The 24,304-nt window shown below is 44.0% G+C and overlaps 1 protein-coding gene and 1 long non-coding RNA gene across 2 annotated transcripts in view; one reads left to right on the top strand and one right to left on the bottom strand.

The window, feature by feature from the left end:
- The window catches only part of LOC140465096 (uncharacterized), a 63,403-nt gene extending 39,901 nt beyond the window's left edge, over window positions 1-23,502 (bottom strand). The window contains exons 1-2 of the long non-coding RNA XR_011955095.1: window positions 23,410-23,502; window positions 3,346-3,407 (exon numbers count right to left, since the gene is read on the bottom strand). This is a non-coding gene — a long non-coding RNA (uncharacterized lncRNA). The remainder of the gene's footprint in view (window positions 1-3,345; window positions 3,408-23,409) is intronic.
- LOC140465095 (probable G-protein coupled receptor 139) lies at window positions 20,743-24,280 on the top strand. The gene is made up of 2 exons (XM_072560966.1): window positions 20,743-20,812; window positions 23,342-24,280. The coding sequence occupies exons 1-2, from the start codon at window positions 20,797-20,799 to the stop codon at window positions 24,250-24,252; spliced, it is 927 nt and encodes a 308-aa protein (XP_072417067.1). The 5' UTR covers window positions 20,743-20,796; the 3' UTR covers window positions 24,253-24,280.
- The last annotated feature ends 24 nt before the right edge of the window (window positions 24,281-24,304 follow it).

Genomic DNA, 24,304 nt, shown 5'->3' with positions numbered 1-24,304 from the left:
GACCTCATTACCATGGTTCAAACATGGACAAAAAGAGCTGAATTCCAGAGGTGGGGTGAGAGCGATAGCCCTTTAAATAAAGTCTGCCTTCGCCCAAGTGTGGTATCAAGGGGCCTTAGCAACACTGGACTCAATGGGCATCAGGGGCAAACTCCCCGCTGGTTAGAATCATACCTGACACGTAGGAAGGTGGGCATGGTTGATAAAGGTCAGTCAACTCAGCTCCAGGATAAATCTGTAGGAGTCCCTCGGGCAGTGGCCTAGGCCCAAACATCTTCAGGGCTGCTTCATCAATGACCTTCCCTCCATTTTAAGGTCAGAAGTGGAGATGTTTGCCAATGATTGCACAATCTTCTGCAACATTTGTCGCTCCTCAGATACTGAAGCAGTCCATGTTCAAATACAAGACCTGGACAGTATCCAGGCTGACAAGTGGCAAGTAATATTCACGTCACACAAATGCCAGACCGTGAACATCACGACTAAAATACAATCTAACCTGCCCCTTGGCATTCAATGGTGTTACTGTCACTGAATCCACAGTGGACTGCGGCGGTTCAACAAGGCAGCTCACCACCACCTTCTCAAGGGGCAACCAGGGACAGGCAATAAATGCTGGCCCAGCCAGTCACACCCAGATTAAGGAAATAAATATCATTTTTAAAAAGAATAACAGAGGAAGTTTTCTGGGATATCACAGAGATCGGTGCTCAGGTCCCAGTTGTTCACAATACCCATTAAACATTTAGTTGCAGGAATCAAACACAATATATCCCAACCTGCTGATAGAACTAAAGGATGTTGGATTGTGAGTGGGTGAGGAGGTTGTAAAAAAGCTTCAAGGTGACTAAGACAAGTGGAGTGAATGGGCAAATACGTGGCAGATGGAGAGCAAGGTGGGTTGAGGTGACAGTGTGCCCTTTGGTTGGAACAAGAGATTGGCAGCTTTTCGTTTGAAAAAGGGATTGTTTGAAACATGTTGATCTGAAAAGCGACGTATGGGCCTTTTTGTTGTTTCCTTCTGCGCGGCCCTCCGAGGTCCCTGCAGCGCAGTGAGGTCTGAACCCACAAGGCAATACTGGGAATGGCATTCACACGCTGCCCAGTGTACATAGACCTACCAAGTGGGGAGCTGTAACATTGCAAAGGATCTGGATCTCCCTGTAGACCAGTCACTGAAAGCAATATTGCAGGAGCAAGAACCAGATAGGAAGATCAATGATGTGCTGACCTTCATTTCAGGGGGATTTGAGTCCAGGAGTAAGCGTGTCTTACTGCAGCTGTAGAGAGCTTTGGTGAGACCCTATCTCAAACACTGTGCAGTATTCTGTGCAGATTTGGTCTCAGTACATAATAACGGACAAACCTGACATTGAGGGAGAGCAGTGAAGGATGACCAGACCGATCTCTAGGATGACAGGCTTGTTGTGGGAGCAGAGTTTGGGGCGACTGGGCCTGTATTCCATGGGGTTTAGGAAAATGGGTGGAGATCTCAGTGAGATATATAAAGATCTGACAGGGTGAGATGGATTGGAAGCAGGGATTATAATTCCCCTGGCTGTGGTGTCTAAAACAAGGGCCCACAGTATTAGGACAGACAGACCATTCTGCAATGAGATGACAATAAATGTCTGCATTCAGCGACTGGTGAACGTGGGGAATGCGCTCGAACCTGGAAGCCAAGACACTGAATATAAATAAGGATTTAGAGATAGTAAAGGAATGGTGGGAGAGAAGGAGAACGATATGGAAATAAAGGGTCAGGTATCATGATATTGAATTGGGTAGCAAACTCGACAGACCAAATGGACTACTGCACTTCCTACTTTATAGCTTCCTACAGTAATTCACATTAAGGGATGTGTACAGTGTGTGGAAAAAGTGCATTGTGTACATATTTGAACATGAACTGGAATGGGGAAGGCTCAATGTGTTGTATGACCTACTCCATTCCCGATGTTTCTATGTAGTCTGTAAATGTTGTCACAAGCTCTCAGATGTTAGGAAGGAGGTCTCTGCAGGGTCAACAGGACTGTGTTTCTCATTCAATTATTCCGATACTGAGGCTGGGGCCGGGTGTTCTGTCTGGTTTTATCCTTTAGACCTCGGAACAGTTTGATACAATAGAATGTCTTGTTTGGCGGATTCAGAGACCATTGAAGAGTTTATCACATGTCTGTGTGTCTGCAGTCACGTTTAGGCCAGACCAGGAAAGCACGGGAGATTCATTTTCTAAAAGGACATCTGTGAAGCAAATTGGTGTGAACAATCAACATTGGCTTGAAGGTCACTATTTACGGACACCAGATTTTGCATCCTAATATTTTGTCAATTGTGTTTAACTTCCACCAGCTGCCAGTGCATTAGCCTGGTCTGGATTAGTAATCCAGTGACCTTTCCACAGCAGCACCATCTCTACATGGGGATCCATCTGAAATCATACTGAGCAGGTTATTTCTGTGCTGTTTGATAACTCTGTCAAAAAGAACTCCCACCAATTTGACTGTCGAGGTGGGTCTGAGGGGGAGGTAACTGGTCAGATTGTAATTATAATCCTCTTAGGAACTGGACATAGTTGAGTAATTTTCCACATTACCAGGGAGATGTCAGAGTTGGAGCTGGAATGAAACAGTTTCCCCAGGGACACGGCTTGTTGTGCAGCACAAGTCTTCAGTCCTATTACAGGAATGGGGTCAGGGACCATTGCCTTTTTCGTACGTACTGTGTTCAGCTGTTTTTTCATGTCACGAACAGCAAATTGAATTGGTTGAAGACGGGCATCTGTGATTCTGTGGGTATCGTGGCGAGGGTGAGGTGGATCATCAACTCCACACTTCTGGCTGAGGGTGGTGCAGATACCACATCCTGGTCTTTTACACTGATGTACAGGACTGTTCAATTATTTAGGATGGGGATATTTGTGGAGCCCTTTGCTCCAGTCATTTGTTTAATCATCCATCACCATTTATGACAGAATGTGACAGGATTGCGGAGCTTCGATCAGATCTGTTGGTCAAATGTGGTAACTTTAATGGGTTCATGTCAGGTTTAGGTTCACGTGGTTCTGACCCTGTCATGTTCACTCACAGTCATTACTGAAACATAGATCATATTGATGGTAATGGCAGACTGAGGAAATTATTCGAGGCTAAAAGTTACAGGTTGTGGTTGAATGCTGTTTTGCTTCTCCTGCTGTAGTCTACAGCACCACATAAATACGCAGTTTTGAGCTGCAATATCTGCAATGCAATTCTGCTGTATGTCCCTTAGTTCACATCAAGACCCATTCACCCATCAGTCATGTACTCAGTGACTTACTCTGGTTTCTGATGTGGTAACACTTACATTTTCATATTCTCATTCTGCTGAGGGTCTCTTCCCGGGTCATGCTTTCAATCTGACACATTCTGCAAAACAATTAACTGATTTTAATCAATTGTTTAATTCATCTGAATCTTTTTCCTTGAGTAATATCATCTTCTGTGTTTAAAGTGAATGTGTTTCCTCTGTTTCTCTCCCTGACCATGATTAAGAGCTCTGTTGTGTCAGTGATGCCAGCCGAATGGAGTTTCAGAGCCAATGAATTCTCTGGATTCCCAATCATCTTCACCACATTGTATGTTTCTTTTTTTGGTTTGATGCCTTATTACTCATGGTTGCCTTGTCCTGCCATGAGTATGTTTCATCTCCTTTGGGATGAATTTCTGATATCCTCCGAAATATCCCCAGAAATTCCTGCTTTTGCTGTTCCATGGTCTGCCCTGCTCGGCTCACCTTCCAATTAACTCTGGCCAGCTCCTCCCACATGCCTTTGAAGTTACATTGCACATTTATAATCACATTACATCAAGAAGAGAGCAATAGATATAAACCGAAAGAAGGAGCTTTGAGAGAAGAGACGCAAAGAATAATTGGTAAATTTCTTAACTAGATACAAAGAGAGAAAGAGCGAGACAACATAGATGAGGAAATGTGAAAAATGAGAAAACTAGATCATCGAAAGAAATAGATGCATATCCCTCAATGTTTTGGCAATTCCTGTGCGCTGTGGTCCTTTGTATAGTGCATGGACAACAGAGCAATGTGTTCAAATGCTGGCTCTGATGCCAGAATTTTTATTTCCAATAATATGACAGACACTAGCTTTGGAAAATATCCAACAGGCCAACATATTGAATTCTGGTAGAAAGGGGATTAACTGAAATAAGTTGGGACACCAGAAGCAAGCATTTATAACACATCCTGATAAGAAGGAGAGATTGGAGTGGAGAATTCCAGAAAAGGAGGGATCGTTGAGAGAAAGGGAACATATCATTTTAGATGAGAATCAAATGATGTTTTAATGTTTTATAAATTCTTTACATCATATGCATCACTTTTTGTTAACTGTGTCTCCGTTATTCATTTAGAATGTGTTGTGCACATATGAAAAATGTTACTTATCTGCACACACACATTGATTAAACAGTGCATATAAAATCATTGTTCCACCATTGAAACTGTCCTGTTGTTGTGTTACGCGGATACACGAACACCAACTAGCCACCAAAAGACAGGACGCACTATCACTATGTTCCATACATACAGACAAAGAAGGGCACCACTTTGACTGAGACAAAGTACACATATACTAAGACACGCAAGGACATTCTGAGAGGAAAGGCATTCTGACCAGAAGTCCATCAATAAACGCATCAATTTAGATCCTATCTACCTACTCTTGTAAAACAAAAGAACTGGAAATGACATCACCCATCTTAAGAACCCAAGACCTATAAATAGAGAGGCGCAACATACCACCAGCACTTCAGCAGAGACTCTCACTGATGATGTTACCTAGTCATAGTATCGAATCATCAGAAAACAAACCTTCAAGCACAGCGAGCTAACTTGCATACATACAAACTGTTATTTTTCTTTTATTAGTGGAATTTGGGAGTTCTTTGTCACTCATGTATGAACAGATTACGAGGTGAGGTGAGCTTTCTTGGGTTTGTGGTTTTAATTAACAGAAGTGCTCGACATAGATGTCTCCACAGTTTGGGGCCATGCCGTAATGGACTGGGACAGATTTGAACAGATTTCAGGTACAAAATGTCCCAGCAAATTCCAACACGTTGCAATTAGTGACCTAGATCTTCAAATAAAACCGGTCTGAAAATCTGTTTAATTTTGTTTACTGGTGGTTGTTTAAATCAAAAGTGAGGGAAAAGGCTTTTAAAATTACTAAAGAGGTTCCCAAATTTGCCAAGAAAGTTTAGAAAGACAGAAGCAGGACATTTTTTAGAATTAGCAAATAGGTTGGAATTGGGTTTAACCAGGGACAAAAGGAAAGCTGAAATTGTAATGGATTTGGTCAAGCAATTTGATGTATCAAAGAAACAGACAAGTGCAGTCGAGTTAGAAAAAACTTAAATTGCAAATATGGCAACTGAAGTTAGAAGATAAAGAAAGAGACCGAAACAGAGAGAGAAAAAAGAGGAGAGGAAAAAGAAAGAGAGAGAGAATTTGAGATTCAGAAGTTGGGAATTAGACAAGAAAGTTGAATTAACAGGATGGAGATGAAGGGAGAACGTCGGGATGTATACAAATATATTAGTACCTTGCCATATTTCGGTGAGAAAAATGTCAAAACTTTTTTTATTTCATTTGAAAAAAATGACTCGGCAGATGACGTGTCCAGTGAACTTGTGGGGAATGCTCGTTCAGACTAAGCTGGTGGGCACAGCTGGTGAGGTATGTGTCGCGCTGTCAGATGAGGGATCAAGAGATTATGCAGGTGTCAAATTGGCTATTTTGATTGGCTATGAATTGGTACCAGAAGCATGTAGACAGAGGTTCAGAAAAATAGAGACGGAACCAGGTCAGACTTATGTTAAGTCTGAAAGAATTAACTGCAGTCATTTTGATAGTTGTGTGCTGGACTTAAAAATAGATAAGACCTGTGAGGCTCGAAGGGAGATTATTATGCTGGAGATGTTTAAAGACTCACTTCCAGAGATGGTAAGAATTCATGTGCACGAACAGAAAGTTCAAGAAGCGAGAAGCGCGGCAGAAATGGCAGGTAAATATGCATTGGTGAATGAGATGAAATTTAGCTTCCGGGAGAATTTACATGCAATGAGGGATAGAAATTGGGAGAAGGGAAGTTCACATATTACAAAGCAAACAGCAGCGCACAATAGTTTACCACAGGTGAAAAAAGAAGCCCAAAGGGGTTGAAAGGAGGTGAAAGGCCTCAGGTGTTCTCAGTATAAGGGAGTGGAACACAGAAAATGACAGTGCTGATGGTTTAAGGAGGGCACTGGGAAAAGGTGTTTTCATTGAAGTAAGCTGGGACACACTGTGATGGTCGTTGAAGGAAGGCACTTTGGGGAAAGATGCAGTAGAAGAGGCTAAGCCAGTGGCATTAGTGAAACTGGTAAAGGAGACCCCAAGTAGAGCCGAGGAGCTGCAGGAGAGTGCACAGCCGAGGCAGGGTCTGGGTATGGAATTCACCTCTGTAGATAAAGTTTACTTAGAAAGATCGGGGGAGAAGGACAAGAAGTTATAATTTTGTGAGATGTGGGATCTGCTCAGTCTCTAATAGTTGAGAAGAGAGACGCTGGAAAAGCACAAAAGATCAGGCAGCATCCAGACAGCAAGACAATTGAATATCAGGCAGAAACCCATCGTCAGGAATTTGGGGGGGGGGGCGGAGACAAGGGGGCTGAAAGATAAATACGAGGGCAGTAGCTGGGCTGGTGGGAGGGTCACCGGGAAGGCGATAAGAAGATGTAGGTTGGAGTAATAGTGATATATCGGTTTGGAGGGTGGAGTCGGTAGGTGGGAAGGAAGCTGGCCAGTTAGGGCAGTTCAAGAGGACAGTGCTAGGTTGAACGGTTGGATATGGGAGAGGTTGGTGGAGGGGAGATTTGGAATTTGGTGAAGTCAACGTTGATGATGGTTCTAGTTTGAGGGTTCTAGTTGTCCTACCACCTATCCACAACACCCTCCTCTCCGAGCTATCACCATCACACCCCACCTGCGTCTACCTATCGCCTTCCAAGCTATCTTACACCCAGCTCCGCTCCCACTCTCCTATTTATTTCTCGTCCCCCTTCCCCCTCCCTTGCCCCACCTCCCACTTTCCTGATGAAGAATTTATGCCTGAAACGTCAACTCTTCTGCCCCTCAGATGCTGCCTGGTTGGCTATGCTTTTCCAGCCCCACACTTTTCAACTCCCATCTCCAGCATCTGCAGCCCTCACTTTCTCTCGGCCTCGAATAGTGAGAGATGAAAGTATTTTCACTCTTTCTGACATATTAATCAAGATCGCAACAATTTGTGGAATGGGGTTAGAAATTAAGTATTCCCTTGTGTAATATCAGGATGGAATGCCAAATCAAGGTTGGGGCAGTAACAGTGACAGTGAGTAACAGAGTGTCATTTCCAGGAATACAGTTTATTCTTGTGAAAGATTTAACAGGATCCAAGGTGGGAGTGGCACCCCTTGTGTTGGAGAAGGCAAAAGGAAAACTAGGGAATTGGGGAGTTAAAAGAAAAATACCCAGGATTTTTCCAGACTGTATAGTAACAAGATTCCACTGTCATCAGTTAGAGCAGGAAGGAAAACCGAAATAAAAAGCCAAAGGAGTTGATGTGCAGTTAACTGACCCCCTGTTTGCAGGAAAAACCTGAACAGGCAGAGGGTCAGGCAGAGGGGTTTAGTCCAGAAAGGCTCATGGACTTACAACAGATATATACACACACATTCACACACACATTCACATGCACACACACAGAAAAGGAATCAGAATATATTGTCAAACATTATTAACTTAAAGATAGAATCATAAAATTAAAATGGAGACCCCGATAGGTTACTGCAGAAGGGAAATGGGCTGAAGTGCACGATATTGTGTTAGCAGTAACGTACAGTGTTACGGGTAGCACATAAACTAACTGCAGGGGGTCACCTAGGTGGACAGAAGAATCAGGTTAAGGTACCGAGGCATTTCTAGTGGCCTGGAATGCACAAGGACGTGGTTTTTTTTGTTGCACATGTCAAACATTCTAAACGATAGGTCAGTCACAGGCAGTAATAAAGCCAGCACCTTTGTTACCAATTCCTGCATTCGAAGAACATTTCACGTAGGTTATGATGAGTTGTGTAGCTTCCCTATCTAAAAAAAAGGTGGAAACCATTATTTGCTAGCCATAATGGATGTGTCTACCAGATTTCCAGAGGCAATTCTATGATGGAGTGTTAAGGTAAAAAGGGAGGTGGAGGAGTTGGTATCTTTCTTTACTCACTGTGGGCTCCGCAGAGAGATTCAGTCAGACCAAGGTCTCATGTTACCGCTCAGCTGTTTAAGGAAGTCATGGATAGCTTAGGCATACAGCAGTTTAAATCAAGGGCGTCCCATCCTGAATCCCAGGGAGCCTTGGAAAGTTAGCATCAGACGCTGAAGACCATATTAACAGTGTACTGTCAGGATTACCGGAATGATTGGAATGAAGGTGTCTCATTGAATTGTTTGCCATTGGACAAAAATTATTTGCCCCAAATAAATCTACTCAGTTTACTTCCTTTGAGTTAATATATGTACATGAAGTGAGAGGTCCTTTGAAATTAATTGAATATAAATTGACAGGACCGAAGTCAGAGATCTCACACTCGGATTATGTATCTGAGGTGAGGGAGAGATTAGATGGAGTAGGTGAGTTCGCTAAACAGCACCTGAAGGGCACAGCATAGAATGAAGCAAGTGGCAGATAAAAACTCGGAAATTTTGACGATTTCCTGTGGGGATGACGTATTAGTATTGTCACCAGTGATAGGAATTCCCTTCACAGCCAGGTTTAGTGACTCAGGAACAGAGTTACAGTCAGATGAACAAATTGTGCAGTTTATCTGTATGATGTAGTGACCTTTAGCAAGTGATTTAAAGCTCACACGTTACAGTTGGCAGAGCATGTTGAACGATTACAAGAAGCAAACTTGGTAATAAACTTAAAGAAAACAGCATTCACGAAGGCAGAGGTGCCGTTCTTGGGACATTACATTAGACATGGAAGATTGACCCCATGGAACACAAAGACGAAGGGCTTTGAGGAATTTCCACAACCAACCTCGAAGAAAGAGGTGCTTCGATTTTTGGAACTGAGTGGATTCTATTGGAAGTTTGTTCCAAACTTCAGCAGCTTATGAGCACCACTGATGGACTTAGTAAAGAAGAACACAGAATTGTGGTGGACAGAACAATGCCAGGAGGCATTTGAGAATTTTAAAGCAGGATTAATCACCGCACCAGTTTTAGCTGCACCAAATATTCTGAAACCCTCGGGATATCGGGGTCGGAGATGTATTGATACAGAAATATGATGATGGGATTGAATGGCCAATTGGCTACTTGTCAAAAAAACTCAATATCCACCAGAAACAAAATACAACATCTCCATTACTGAAAAAGAATGATTAGGTTTCGCACTGGCCTGACAATATTTTAATGTTTATGTGACAAATAAATTGTTGGAGATGGTTGTGGACAACGACAAACCTCTCGCGTTTTTTGGAATATTTAAAGACCAGAATATGAGAATATTTCATTGGAGTCTTATCACGCTGACTTTAAACTTACACAATGTACATGCTGTGGGTCCTAAAATGTGATAGCAGATGTGTTATCGCGGATTTAAAGGAACAGGTGTTGATAAGATTTGACTTATCCCAGTGTTTTATATGTGTGCAAAATTAATATGAATGATATAACTGAGATTAATACTTTTGTATTTCATAATAATGGGATTAAGAATTAGAGGAAAGGAAACGAAGCCATCTTTTCATTCTGATGGTTCTTTGTTTTCTGAAGGGGGGTGGTGTTATGAAGCCGAAAGCAGGTCAGGTCACTTTAAGACAGAACGGGTTTTGTTGAATACAAAGTACAGCACAGATGCCAGCTAAATGTCTGATTGTTCCATATGTCACAAATATTATTGTTTGGGTACCTGGAAAGCAATCAAATGTGAGAATTATCATATCATTGGAAGTATATATATCCAGCATTTTGAACACTAGAGGGAGAGCCACTGCCATCCAACAGCAGAGTAACTGCTGTAGAGCAGGAGTGCTAACTGACCATCTCAAACACTCTCTATCAAAGATACATGTTCATGTAAACCTACTTGCAATAAAAACATGACCCAGGGAGATCAGCAGCTGGAAGAGTGAACACAGCAGGGAAGATAGAGACTGTGTGGTCTTGAGATTGTTATGTTTCATATGTGGGTTGTTGGAACAGCAGATTTTGACAGAGTCAGAGTCAGATAGTAAGTAGCTAAGAAAAGAGGGGCTTGTATTTGTGAAGCCCCTCTAGTGTTCACTATTAAAGTTAAGAACTTAAGTTGTTAATTTTTGTTTAAATAGTGGAATGTAGGAGATCGCTGTCGCTCATATTTTAACAGATTACGAGGTGAGGCGAGCTTTTCTGGGTGTTTGGTTTTAATTAACAGAGGGGTTCGAGTCCACCTTGTAAATGTCCATCCACGCTAACCCCAATTCCCTGCAGTTGGCCAATATCATCCTAGACTTTTCCTATCCACATATTTATCCAAATGCTTTTGAAATGTTGTTAATGTACCCCCCTCAACCACATCTGCTGGCAGCTCATCCACGTACCAGCCTCTGGGTAAAGAAGTGGCCCCTCAGGTTCCCTTTTATTCCTTCCCCTTTAACCTTAAACTGATCCCCTCTAATCCTCGATTCTCTACACCTTGGAAAAAGACTGAGAGCATTAACCCTACCATCGTGATCTTATTCAGCTCTAAAAGGACTCCCTCAGTCTCCTTCACGCTAAAGAAAAGGTGCTAGCTTGTCCAAACTCTCCCTATAACTCAGACCAATGGGTCCTGGCAACGTCCTTGAAAATTTCTTCTGCACTCTTTCTAATTTAATAGCATCCTCCCTATAACAACGTGACAAAACTGAACACAATACTCTAAGTGCAGCCTGACCAAAGTCCAGTATAACTGCAACATAACTTCCCAGCTTCTCTGTACTCAATGTCCTCACTGTGCAAAAAGCCTTCTTCACTGCCCTGTCTACCTGTGACTCCACTCTTAGAGAACCGTGCACCTGAACTCCAAGGTCTCTCTGCCCACTACACTCTTGAAGATCTTTCCATGCACCATGAAACTCCTACCTTGATTTGATTTCCCAAAATGTAAGACATCACCCATCTATATTAAATTCCATTTGCCATTTCTCGGCCCACTTCCCCACCTGATTAAGTCCCTGCTGCAATTTCTGATAAACTTCCTCACTGATCACGCTACCACTTATTTTAGTGTCATCTGCAAACTTACTAATCATACCTTGTACATTCTCAACCAAATCATAGATAACAAACAGCAATGGGCCCAGCCTCCGGTCTGACAAACAACCTTCCACTAAACCCTCTGCTTCCGACCATCAACCCAACTGTGTATCCAATTGGACAGTTCCCCCAGCATTCCACGTGATGGAACCTTCCTGAGCAGCCTGCCATGTGGAACCTTATCAAAGGCCATACTGAAATCCATAGAGACTACGTCGACTGCTCTGTCCTCATCAACCTTCCTGGTCACTTCACCAAAGAACTCTAAGAAATTTGGGAAGCATGATCTCCCACTCACAAGTCTATGCTGACTGCTCCGAATCAAACCCTGTGTAACTAATGGGTGCAGTCAATGGTATGCTGTCTTCATTGTAAGATGATTCGAGTACATAAGTAAAGCCATCTTCCTGCTGTTGTAGAGCCTTGCTGAGAGAGCATTCGGGGCACTCTGTACAGATTTGATGCTCTTTGTAAGGAATGATCTCCTTACCACAGACACTGGTGATGGTAACATGAGGATAGAGTGAATAAGCTGAGTGTTTAATCTGTAGAGCTGTGAGAGACGAAGAAATTGTGATGCTGAAACACGAGGAGTGGCAGCGATCACTTATTTCCAAAAGAGACATTGATAGGGAGAGAAATTCCATACTTTACCCAGGATTGATTGGTTTGATTTATTGTCACGTGTACCTCAGTACAGGGAAACACGTTGTTTATGAGCAGTGGGGGAAGATCATATTAAGCAAGGCCAGACAGATCATAGGGTGGAAATAGACTTGGACAGAGTAAGGCACACAGGTTACACTGAACAGGACATGCACTAGACAAGGTCAACATGAACAAGATCACCATTATTTGAACTTAGAGAGTCCATTCATCAGTCTATCGTGACTTTCCTAATAGTTTATTTGCCTAAATTAACTCTCCCCACGTTATTGAGCAGTCGGCGTGTGAACCCTGTACTGAACATCAGGTTATTCACAATCCCCAACAGCAGCCACAATACCTTCCATCGGAAACAGGTAGCCATTCCCACCAGCTTCCACCCTACATAGAGAACACCAGGCAGCCTTCTCGGAGATGGTACATGCCTTCTTGAGATTTCACACAACACATATGATTTCCCTGCTCACCGCGAGTAACCCACGTTAAAGTCCCACATGTGTATCATGAGCGTTGGCGCCACGAGGTACAACGTGGAGCAGTCTGTCTGTGCAGCCTCTGCTCCAATTGTTCATCACGTTAGAGCATCTATTAGGAGACAGTGAGGACTGCCCATGCTGGAGATCAGAGTAGACAGTGGTTTGCTGGAAAAGCACAGCAGGAGAGTCGACATTTTGGGCATAAGACATTCATCAGGATCAGCATCAATTACCCTATTCTGCCCCCGTGTAAGTGCATTGAGGTGGAAATGGCCTTCTACTGTTCCTATATAAATGGCTCAACTGGCTGAATGGCCTCCTCTTGTTCATGTGTAAGTAACTCAAGGGGCTGAATGGCCTCGTTCCGTTTCTGTGTAATTGACTCAGGGGACTGAATGACTTCTTCCTTGTCCAATTGGACAGGGCCAAGGGCCTGACCTTTTACCCCTGGTTCCTGTTTGAAAGCTCGATGTACTGACAAGTGTGATGATGCTGCAGCTTTAAGAGGTTATTTTGTCCTGGTTTCTTTTAAGAGAGAGATTGAATGATCGTTACCAAGCTGGTTAGTTAAGACCACTTGAGTAAACAGCGAGGGAGGCCTTAGGTTTATTTTAATGCAGCCTGAATGGGTGTGACCAGCTCTCACAGATTAGGATCTTTGAGTTTGTGGCAATCTGTGACTGAATATTCAGTTTTGCCAAAGGCTGTCTTTATGGGATTTTCGTATATCGGAACAGTTCATTAGTAATATCTCCACGCTATATTATTCTGATAACTTGTCCAATAGAATTAAGTTATTCTAATTTCCTTTTTCTTTGGTTTCATTTTATCTTTCGTGTTTAAATAGTGTTGAGCTTCACACCGAGTATTTTGACCAGTCACATTGCATCTGGAACAGACAATTTACATTCCCTTTAAAATAAGAAAACATTAGAGTCTAGGAGACTGCCTTCCAATATTTTCGAGGGGCTCTGGTGTGGCCCATCACACTAGACTCCTTCTCTTCCTGAGTAATAGGCTGGAGGCACTGAATGGCTTGTCCCTGTTCTTCTCCAATAGTGTCAATGGGCTGAATGGCTTCCTCATATTCCTGTGAAACCAGCGTGAGGTGCTGAATGAACTCTATTTTTACTGGGGCAATGTGCAGTGTCAGGCAGTGCTGTTACATGAATGTTACTGATACTTTAACAGCACAAGTCTCAATGGAGTCTGGGTCTTGTTGCACATGAACACAGATCAGTTCAGGAGCTGAGAGGGGAACAAAATGTTCTGAACATAGTGGAATCTTCAGTGACTATCCCCACTTCTGTTCTTATGTTGAGCAGGGTGAGGTTGGGGAGACATTGATGAAGCAGCTGAAGATGTTTGTGAAGAGGAAGCTACCCTGAGGATCTCCCACAGAGGTGACCCAGGACTGAGATGATGACCATCTTCCTTTGTGCCATGTTTGACACCAAACACTGGAGAGTTTACTCTGATTCCCATTAAGTCCCGTTTTGTTAAGCTCCTTTATGTCAACAGACTCAACCACTGTCTTGATATCAGGGTCTGTCATTTTTACCTGAACCCTTGTCTCAACCTCTTTTGTGCACATCAATAAACCATGATATAGGAGCAGCAAGTGTTTTCTTCAAACAGGTGGGATTGAATGTCAGGATTTCTCTTCTCAAGAGTGTTCGGGGAGCGAGATGTCTGAAAGTATTTGAAGAGGAGGGAGATGGATATTGATCTGTCAGAGAGGTGAGGGCTATGAGGAATTGGATATGAAAGAGGATTTGAGACCAAGAGCAGATCAGTCACGATCTTAGTGAAGGGCAAGGCAGGTTTGGGGAGTGAATGACCTGCCCCTGTTTCTGATGTTCTTACATTCTGTTATTGGAGTGTTAGTGGGTGTTATTTTCATGAATGTGCAATTACTAAATATTGCAGTCAGGGAGACCAGATGATTTTGTGAGCCAACTCTGGTTGAGGTATGGGGGCTGTATTCACAGTGAATCTGGGTCTAACCATGACCAACAAATGAAGCACAAGTTGCAGAGAGGGGAAGCTCTGTAAAGAGAGATGAGGGGCCTCTTTCATACCCAGCCTGGGCTTTCCAATTACATTTCCCAAATCACCTCAAAGCATGTGTAACAGTCTTGAGAGGCTGAATGGTCTCCCCTGTTTCTGTGCAACAGGTTATAGGAGTAAATGGCCTCCAACTGCTCCTGTCTAGCAGGTTTGATGGGCGGAATGGAACACAGGAACATGGGACTGAGGAGCAGGAGTGGGTCATTAGATACTTCGAGCCTTCTCCACCAGGCACTAAGATTGTCTCAGCCCCACTTTCCTGTCTGTGTCCCATTATCTGTGACTCACTTCTCTGTCAAATATTTAACTAATGCAGCTTTCAATCAATGTGAGCATGTGGGCACGATAAACTTCCAGAGAAGAGAATTCCCACTTGAAAGGTCCTTTCAGAATTTTTCGTCATCCTTCTTATAGAATCAGAGAGTCATGCAGAATGGAAACAGACCCGTTAGTCCAATCTGTTCATTCCGATCAGATATCAAATCTGATCCAGTCCCATTTGCCAGCATTTGACCAATATCCCTCTTCTTTCAGATACTTTTTAAATGTGTGATTGTAACCGCCTTCAGAACTTCCTCTGACAGCACTTTATGTACACACACCACTCTCTGTGTGAAACATTTATCTTCAGGTCCCTTCTAAATCATTCGCCCTCTCCCCTCCAACCTCTGCCCTCTTGTTCTGGACTCCCCTATCCTGGGGAGCAGAACGTGGCTGTTCAGAATATCCATGCCCCTGATGGTTTTATAAACCTCTATAATGTCACCCTTCAGCCTCTGACACTCCAGGAGAAAGCACCTCAACCTAGCCAGCCTCTCCCTACAGCTCAAACCTCCAGTCCTGGAACATCTGTGTGTCAGTCATTTCTGCAGACAACCAAGTTGTACGCAGTATTCTTAAAGTGGCCTCACCAACATCCTGTACAGATGCACCATACCACCACAACTCCTATATTCAATGCTCTGACTGATTAAGGCAAATGTGCCAAATGTGTTCTGCACCACACTGTCTATCTGCGACTCCACTTTCAAGGAACTATGCACCTGCAGCCCTATGCCCCGTTGTTTCACAACATGCCCCAGGACCTGACCAACAATTGTATAATTCCTGCCCTGGTTTGCATTTACAAAATGCAAAAGCTCGTATTTATCTAAATTAAACTTCATCTGTCCATCCTTGCCCCTTTGTCCCATCTAATTGCGGTCTTGTTGTACTCTGAGATAATCTACTACACCACCTTTCTGATGTCATCTGTAACCTTACTAACTATTGCCCGTATATTCACATCTAAATCCTTTACATAAATGATTAAATGCAGTGAACTCAGTACTGATTCTTACAGCACACTGCTGCTCACAAGCCTCCAGTCTGAAAAATACCCCTCTTCCTTCAAGCCAATTGTGACTAGCTTCTTCTGTATCTTATGTGACTGAAACTTACTAATCTGTCTACCAATCGGAATGAAATACTAGCTATGAAGAGAGGCTGAGTAGGTTAGGTTTATTTTCACTGGAAAAAAGGAGATTGAGGGGGGGGACCTGATTGAGATTTACAAAATCATGAAGGGTATAGACAGAGTGGATAGAGAGGGGCTTTTTCCCAGAGTGAAGGATTCAGTAACGAGAGGTTGTGCTTTCAAAGTGAGAGGTGGAATGTTTAAGGGGGATACACGCGGTAAGTACTTCACACAGAGGGTGGTGGGCATTTGGAACGTGTTGCCAGCAGAGGTGGTAGAGGCAGGCAAGGTAGATTCATTTAAGATGCGGCTGGACAGATGCATGAGTAGATGGGGAGCAGAAGGATACAGATGCTTAGGAATTGACCGACAGGTTTAGACAGTACATTTGGATTGGCTCAGGCTTGGGGGGCAGAAGGGCCTGTTCCTGGGCTGTAAATTTTCTTTGCTCTCTGTTCTTTAAATGAACACCTTGCTGAAGCCCATATAGACAATGTCCACCAAACTGCCTTCATCAATCTTCTTTGTCACCTCTTCAAAAAACTCAACCAAATTAATGAGACATGATTTCCCATGCAGAAAGCCATGTTGTCTACTCTGAACAGCCCTTGCCTTCCCAAATGTATGTAAATGCTATTCCTCAGAATCCCCCCCAACAACTTACCCACCACTGACATCAGGCTCACCGGTCTATAGTTCCCCGGCTTTTTGGGGTCACTCTTTCCTTTTCTAGTCCCACTCCTCCACTGCTCACAACAAATGTTAAATGTGACCAGGTTGGTGATATGGCTGATGATATCAGTCTCAGACTGGGTCAGGGTCAGTTTTAGGAACAAGTCAGGCTAGTTTCTTTAATCTGATCAAACAACACGTTTATGATCGAGAGCAATGTTACTCCAACTATGGTGGAAAGATTAATGGCAAAGTGTTTGGGTATTGCAAATATATAATCAATGGCTTAGAAAGGATGGATGCTAAGAAATTGTTTCCGTTAGGCGAGGAGACTAGGACCCATGGATACAGCCTTAGAATCAGAGGGGGTCAATTCAGAACAGAAATGCGGAGACATTTCTTCCGCCAGAGAGTGGTGGGCCTGTGGCATTCATTGCTGCGGAGTGCAGTGGAGGCCGGGACGCTAAATGTCTTCAAGGAAGAGACTGCTAAATTCTTGATGTCACAAGGTATTAAGGGCTACGGGGAGAATGCAGGTAAGTGGAGTTGAAATGCCCATCAGCCCTGATTAAATGGCTGAGTGGACTCGATGGGTCCGATGGCCTTACTTCCCCTCCTATATCTTATGGTCTAATATTTCCCTTTCTAAACACACATACACAGACACAGACACACACACACACACACACACACACACACACACAGACACACACACACACACACACACACACACACACACACACACAGACACACACACACACACACACACACACACACACAAACACATGCATACACACACACACACAGATTAACAAAATTTCCGCAATTTTAACTTGAAACAACTTTGTCCAGATATTATTGTAACTCCTGATAAAAGTAAAAATTGAGATTGTCCAAAACGTTATTCTGCTTCTGAAGATATTGTACTCACACAGCTGCTAGCAATGGGATTTCATCCTGGGAGAGTTGAATTTGGCTGAATTCCCTTTGGTTTAGGCAGTGAGGAGATTCCAGTGAATTCGGCTCAGGGAGCACCCAAAGGGTAGCACGGTGGTTAGCACTGCTGCCTCCGAGCACTAGGAACTTGGGTTCAATTCCAGCCTTGGGTGACTGTCTCTGTGGAGTTTGTACATTCCCCCCTTATCTGTGTGAGCTTCTAATGGGTGATCCAGTTTCCTACCACAAACTGTGTAGGTTCGGTGGATTGGTCACGCTAAATTGTCTGTAGTGTTCAGGGATTTTTAGGTTAGCTTCATTAGTCAGGGGTAAATATAGGGCTATGGGTTGGGAAGGTTGGTATGGAGTTGTTGGGCCGAAGGGCCTGTTTCAACACTGCAGGGATTCTATAAAAATAAGAATGGTAACGATGACTGCAGATTTTTTTTTAGCTCGCGCACGTTGCTGTGATGAGGAACCCCAAAGGAGAGAGTGCAAGAGGCCATTCTTTTTCGGGCAGATTACAGTTTCTCCCTCTCTGAGTTGAATCACACAATAATATCATCCTCTCCCAAACTGGACCATGTGAGGTCTCCTTGTACATTGTCAAAACTATGTCTCCATCACATTCCCTGTTCCATGTAGGTACATCATTGCTACTGTCATACACCGAGCCATATCCTTAGCAGAAAATGGTCTCGGCCGATTTGAAATATGTTTACATGGCCTTGCGTCAATAAAAAATAAAATAATTAATGTATTCAGAATACCTGTGTTAAAATACATGCATTTTGTAACAAATACAGAAATTTGCTGGAAAAGCTCAGCAGGTCTGTCAGCATCCAGATGCCTTTTACATGCAGTAGTTGGACCAGCCTCCATCACTTCCTCTGGCAGCTCATTCCATACGCACACCACCCTCTGTGTGAAAAGGTGCCCTTTAGGCCTCATCAAAAATTTTCCCCTCTGGTTCAGAGTCAGGGACACTACCCACTACACTACCATACCCAGACTTGGGTCATATTTTAGTGCCCACTTTCAGCTCAGTGTGGATTTATTATAATCAGGTTCCCATTACTGAACTACACAAAACACTTTGTATTGTTAAACAAATACAAGATATTTGTCTCAACTGTAGGATATTGAGTGTACTTGCTATGCTATCAAAGTTAACTATAAACATCTTTAATTGCTATTATCTGTAGTCTGCAATATTAAGGAAAGAAATCCTGCAAACACACTCTGCCCAATGAAGAGTCTTAAATAGATATTTATTACTGAATACCAGAAACGAAGGAAGAGCTTAATTTCTGACTCCAAAACACCGATCACTCTTACCCACCTCTAACATGCGACTGCCCTCTTCCTAAAACCATGAAGTGACACCAGGCCGGTGATTACTGTCCAGCCTCTCCTCCCCACTGACTGTGTCAGCAATCTGTCCCTCCTCTCCCTCACCACACAAGGCAAACCAAGCTCAGGGTCTTTGTGATAATCAAGGCCGGAGTGTGCAGGCCTCCTGGACAGGGATGGGCGTTTTAAAATTGAAGGGTGAGGGGGAGGTGACAGTCATATCACACACTGGGCTGAGGGGTGGCAGATGGAGTTTAGCTTGGATTAATGCGAGGCATTGGATTTGGTAAATCAAACAAGAACAGGACCTATACAATTAAAAGTAGGGTCTTTGTCAGTGTTGTAGAACAGAGACCACAGGCCGTCAGGTTTAATTCTTTAAAATTTGCATCTCATATCGATATTGTGGTAAAGAAGGTGTTTAACACACTTGTCTTCATTGGTCAGACCCTTTGAGTATCGGAATGGGGACATCATGTTGAGGATGTACAGGACATTGGTGAGACCTCTTCTGGAATACTGTGTCTGGTCTGGTCATCCTGCCCGCTCACTCCATAGGCACACCACCCTCTGGGTGAAAAAGCTGCCCCTTAGGTCACTTTTAAATGTTTCCCCTCTCACCTTAAGTCTATGTCCTCTAGTTTTGGACTCCCCGTACCATTAGAAAATACCTTGACTCTTCACTTTAATATTATTGACCTTGATATTATTAAACTGGAGAGGATTCAGAAGAGATTAACCTGGATGTTGCTGGGAAAGGAGGGAGTGAGCTACAAGGAGAGGCTGGATCGGCTGGGACTGTTTTCACTGAAGCATATGAGATTCTGCGGTAACTTTACACAAGGGCTGATGTCTTTTCCCTAGAGTTGGGGATTCAAAACTGAGGGATATTTTAAGATGTGAGGAAAAAGATTTACAAAAGTCAGGAGAGGTAATTATGTAAGACAGAATGTGGCTTGGGTGTGGAATGAACTTCTAGAGGAAGTGGTGAAAGCAGGGACAGTTACAATGTTTAAAGGACATTTAGATCAGTCCATGGATAAGACATCAGTTAGGATGGTGCGGTGAGCAGCTGCCTTCTCCCTCCCCCTCTCTGAATGAATCTCTGTTGGTTTTTACCCTCTGCCAATGTCTGTGCAGTGGCGTGGGGAGGCCAGCAGAGGGTGGCATTGCATCACTTTAAGCACCACAGAGACTGCCAGACCTGCCCCACACACAGACACACAGATACACAGCAATCGTTAGGACACAACATTGAGCTCATCTGGTAATATAAACTAAACATAAAGAAACGCTCAATTTGTCTTGTAAACTGTTAAAATATGAGTGACAGAGAACTCCCAAATTCCACTGTTTAAACAAAAATATCAATTTATTTTTTAACTCTGAAAGTGAACATTTTACATCAACTATTCACAACTCTGAGACCCCCTTTCTTTAACTGCTTATTACCCTACTCCAACTCTACAGTAATGTACTTTTTCAAAAAGACACTTATTAAAATTACATAAACGTAATTTCAAACCCACACAGCAGCTGTTGTTCCATCTGACCTCACACCAAAATCCCTTTTTCCCATCTTTCCTGGGAAGACTGGCTCATGTTACAGGATGCGATTGAAGTGTCTACATTTCAGCATTCTGAAACCTGGGAACACATCCTTCCATGACACTGTGTCTCAGTCTCCCCCTCGCTGTCTATACCCCAAACCCCTCCCATGTGGTGATATTTAAACTGAGTCCCCCGCCATCTCTATCTGACAGTGAGGTTCATACCCACAACACCCCCTTGTCATGGCACAATGGGGATATGGAGCTGGAAATGGGTGAGTGTTGTACATCCTGTCACTTCCAGAACGGGCTGCAAGTTTCCCCACACTGGGCAGGGATCTAACACAGTGTTACAGAGCAATGCACTGGGGTGGAGTACACAGTCCTACATGCTGGGAGGGTAACTGCTCCTGGGTTACAGATCAATGTACTGGGGTGGGGTACACAGTCCTACATGCTGGGAGGGTAACTGCTCCTGGGATACAGATCAATGTACTGGGGTGGGGTACACAGTCCTACATGCTGGGAGGGTAACTGCTCCTGGGTTACAGATCAATGTACTGGGGTGGGGTACACAGTCCTACATGCTGGGAGGGTAACTGCTCCTGGGTTACAGATCAATGTACTGGGGTGGTGTACACAGTCCTACATGCTGGGAGGGTAACTGCTCCTGGTTTACAGATCAATGTACTGGGGTGGTGTACACAGTCCTACATGCTGGGAGGGTAACTGCTCCTGGGTTACAGATCAATGTACTGGGGTGGGGTACACAGTCCTACATGCTGGGAGGGTAGCTGCTCCTAGTTTACAGATGAATTCATGGGTGATCACTGCACAGGTCCCTGTGCTGGTCAGACTATCTAGTTGAAGTTTATAGATAATACAATGATGTAGTCTGTGCAGCTCCCAATGTTGGATGGATATTTGTTTCAGGTTTAGACATTAGTGTCCTGTTCTGTTTTGCACAGCTCCCCGTCCTGGACAGATATCTAGTCCGGGTTTATAGATCAATGCACTGCTATTGTCTACACAGCTCCCCGTCCTGGACAGATATCGAGTCCGTGTTTATAGATCAATGCACTGCTGTGGTCTGCACAGCTCCCCGTCCTGGACAGATATCTAGTCCGGGTTTATAGATCAATGCACTGCTGTGGTCTGCGTTGCTTCCCATGCTGAATACTCGCTGAAGGAACACAGCAATCCAGGCAGCATCAGGAGGTATAGAATTTGATGTTTCAGGTGTAGCCCTCCTTCAGGATCCTTACAGAATGGTTACACCTCCTGATGCTGTCAGCATTGCTGTGTTCTCACAGCTTCCTGCCGGTCTACTTTGGACTGCAGCATCTGCAGCTTTTCTCTCTCTATCACAGCTTCCAAAACTGGACAGATGTCGAGCCTGCGTTTGAAGATAAGTGCCCTGATCTGATCTGCGCAGTGTTCCACTCTGGACAGATTGCTGGATTGTATTGACCAGTGCAATGGATGAATCTGGACAGATTGCTGGGTTGTACTGAGCAGGACACTGTCCTGGTCTGTGCAGTGTTCCCCGGTGAACAGATATCTCCTCTGGGTGTATGGTGTCTGGGCTGGTTCTGGGAGGTGGATTGAGAATGTGGTATATCTCATCCTTTCAGCTGATCTGGCAATGCCTTTAGTTCCCATTCCTGTGATTGGACCCTCCGTCTCTCACCCCATTAATGTTACAGTGTGTCCAGGCACAGGACATCATGTTGGCGGGGTGGGTAGGGGGGAAAGGTCATGGATAGGTCAAGGGGTTACCTGGAACGTTCTGTCCCCGACATTCTATAACTGACATTCCCCGGAACGTTCTGTCCCTGACATTCTATAACTGACATTCCCCGGAACGTTCTGTCCCCGACATTCTATAACTGACATTCCCCGGAACGTTCTGTCCCTGACATTCTATAACTGTCATTCCCCGGAACGTTCTGTCCCCGACATTCTATAACTGACATTCCCCGGAACGTTCTGTCCCTGACATTCTATAACTGACATTCCCTGGAATGTCCTGTCCCTGACATTCTATAACTGACATTCCCCGGAACGTTCTGTCCCTGACATTCTATAACTGACATTCCCTGGAATGTCCTGTCCCTGACATTCTATAACTGACATTCCCCGGAACGTTCTTTCCCCAACATTCTATAACTGACATTCCCCGGAACGTTCTGTCCCCAACATTCTATAACTGACATTCCCCGGAACGTTCTGTCCCTGACATTGTTTGTGAACGGCCGGACGTCAGTGAATTGAACAAACGATAAGATCCCGAGGGAAGAGATCCCGTTCCAGGGAGAAGGAGACACTGTTCCGAAGGACCCTCAGGCAGTTAAAGGGGTGAATATATTTTCCCTGCGTTTACATTTCTCCACGACACAGGATCGACCACAATTTAGATCAAAATACAGGAATTCCCAAACTCCGTTTGTCTTCAGGAAACTGGGAGAGAATCCTTCAGGACAGCAACGTTTCCACCCTCTGTATTAGGAAGAGGGAAGGAGTGACCTGTGTCTGCTCTCCAGTGATCGAGTGTGTGGGAATGTTCTAGAAACCATCTGTCCTGATGGATGTGTCTCTGTGCGTTTGATGAGGGAGGGTTTCTTGTGGTTTATGTCACATTTTTGGTCAGTAATTCCGACCTTCCCATTTGTTATTCCACCTCCAATTATTTTAATAAATCCCTGAATACAGGGACACATTTGAAAATCTCACTGGGTCCCCGATCAAACGGGTCCCTTTGCCTCTAGGCTGATGGATAATGGGTTTGTTTTCCTTCCTCACAGTTAACATAGTGACCATCTACGTCCTGCTTTATAAAGATTGTGGATTGTCTCCATGTGTCAGACGTTACCTGGGGGCCATGGCAGCGGCGGATCTCCTGCTCATTATCCTCGACCTGATCCTGAGACACATTCCCACTGTTTATGGGGAACAGTTTTATTTCCTGAGGGACTCCGTCCCCGTGTGTAATATCCACGCCGTCCTGCTTTATGCAGCCACTGACTGCTCTGTCTGGTTCACCGTCACTTTCACCTTTGATCGTTTTGTGGCCATTTGTTGCCAGAAGCTGAAAAGTAAATATTGCAGTGAGAAAACGGCGGCTGTGGTTCTGGGAGCAGTGACTGTGCTGAGCTGTTTAAAGAACATTTCCTGGTATTTTATGTTCACGACTCGGTATTCGCTGATGAACCGCCCCTGGTTTTGTGATGTAACAGACGCTGTTCGATTCTCCAGTGTCTGGGTCACAATCGAGTTCCTCCATAACATTCTAACCCCGTGTGTCCCATTTCTCCTGATTCTGCTGCTCAATGTTCTCACTGTCAAACACATTTTAGTGACCAGCAGAGCCCGCAGGAGACTCCGCGCTCACACCAATGGGGACGCTCAGTCTGACACTGAAATGAGAAACCGAAAAAAATCCATCATTTTACTGTTTGTGATCTCGGCCAATTTCATCCTGTTATGGTCAACGTTAATGCTGTTTTCTATATGGTACCGGATGGATGATATTGGGTATCAATCTCTGTATCTTGATCTCTTTGTGCTGGAATTGGGCTTCACGCTGCAGCTCCTCAGTTGCTGCACAAACACCGCGATTTATGCCGTGACCCAGACTAAGTTCAGACAGCAGCTGAAGAATGTGCTGAAATATCCCTTCACCCAAATCCATCCATCAATCAAATTCCCTCATTAATCACACCATCCGGGATTTTCTCATTTCAGTTCAGTGTTTCAGCGATGGAGCA

This window comes from Chiloscyllium punctatum, chromosome 41 (genome assembly GCF_047496795.1).
Source record: "Chiloscyllium punctatum isolate Juve2018m chromosome 41, sChiPun1.3, whole genome shotgun sequence".
NCBI lineage: Eukaryota > Metazoa > Chordata > Chondrichthyes > Orectolobiformes > Hemiscylliidae > Chiloscyllium > Chiloscyllium punctatum.
This window is presented reverse-complemented; position numbering and strand designations above follow the sequence as displayed.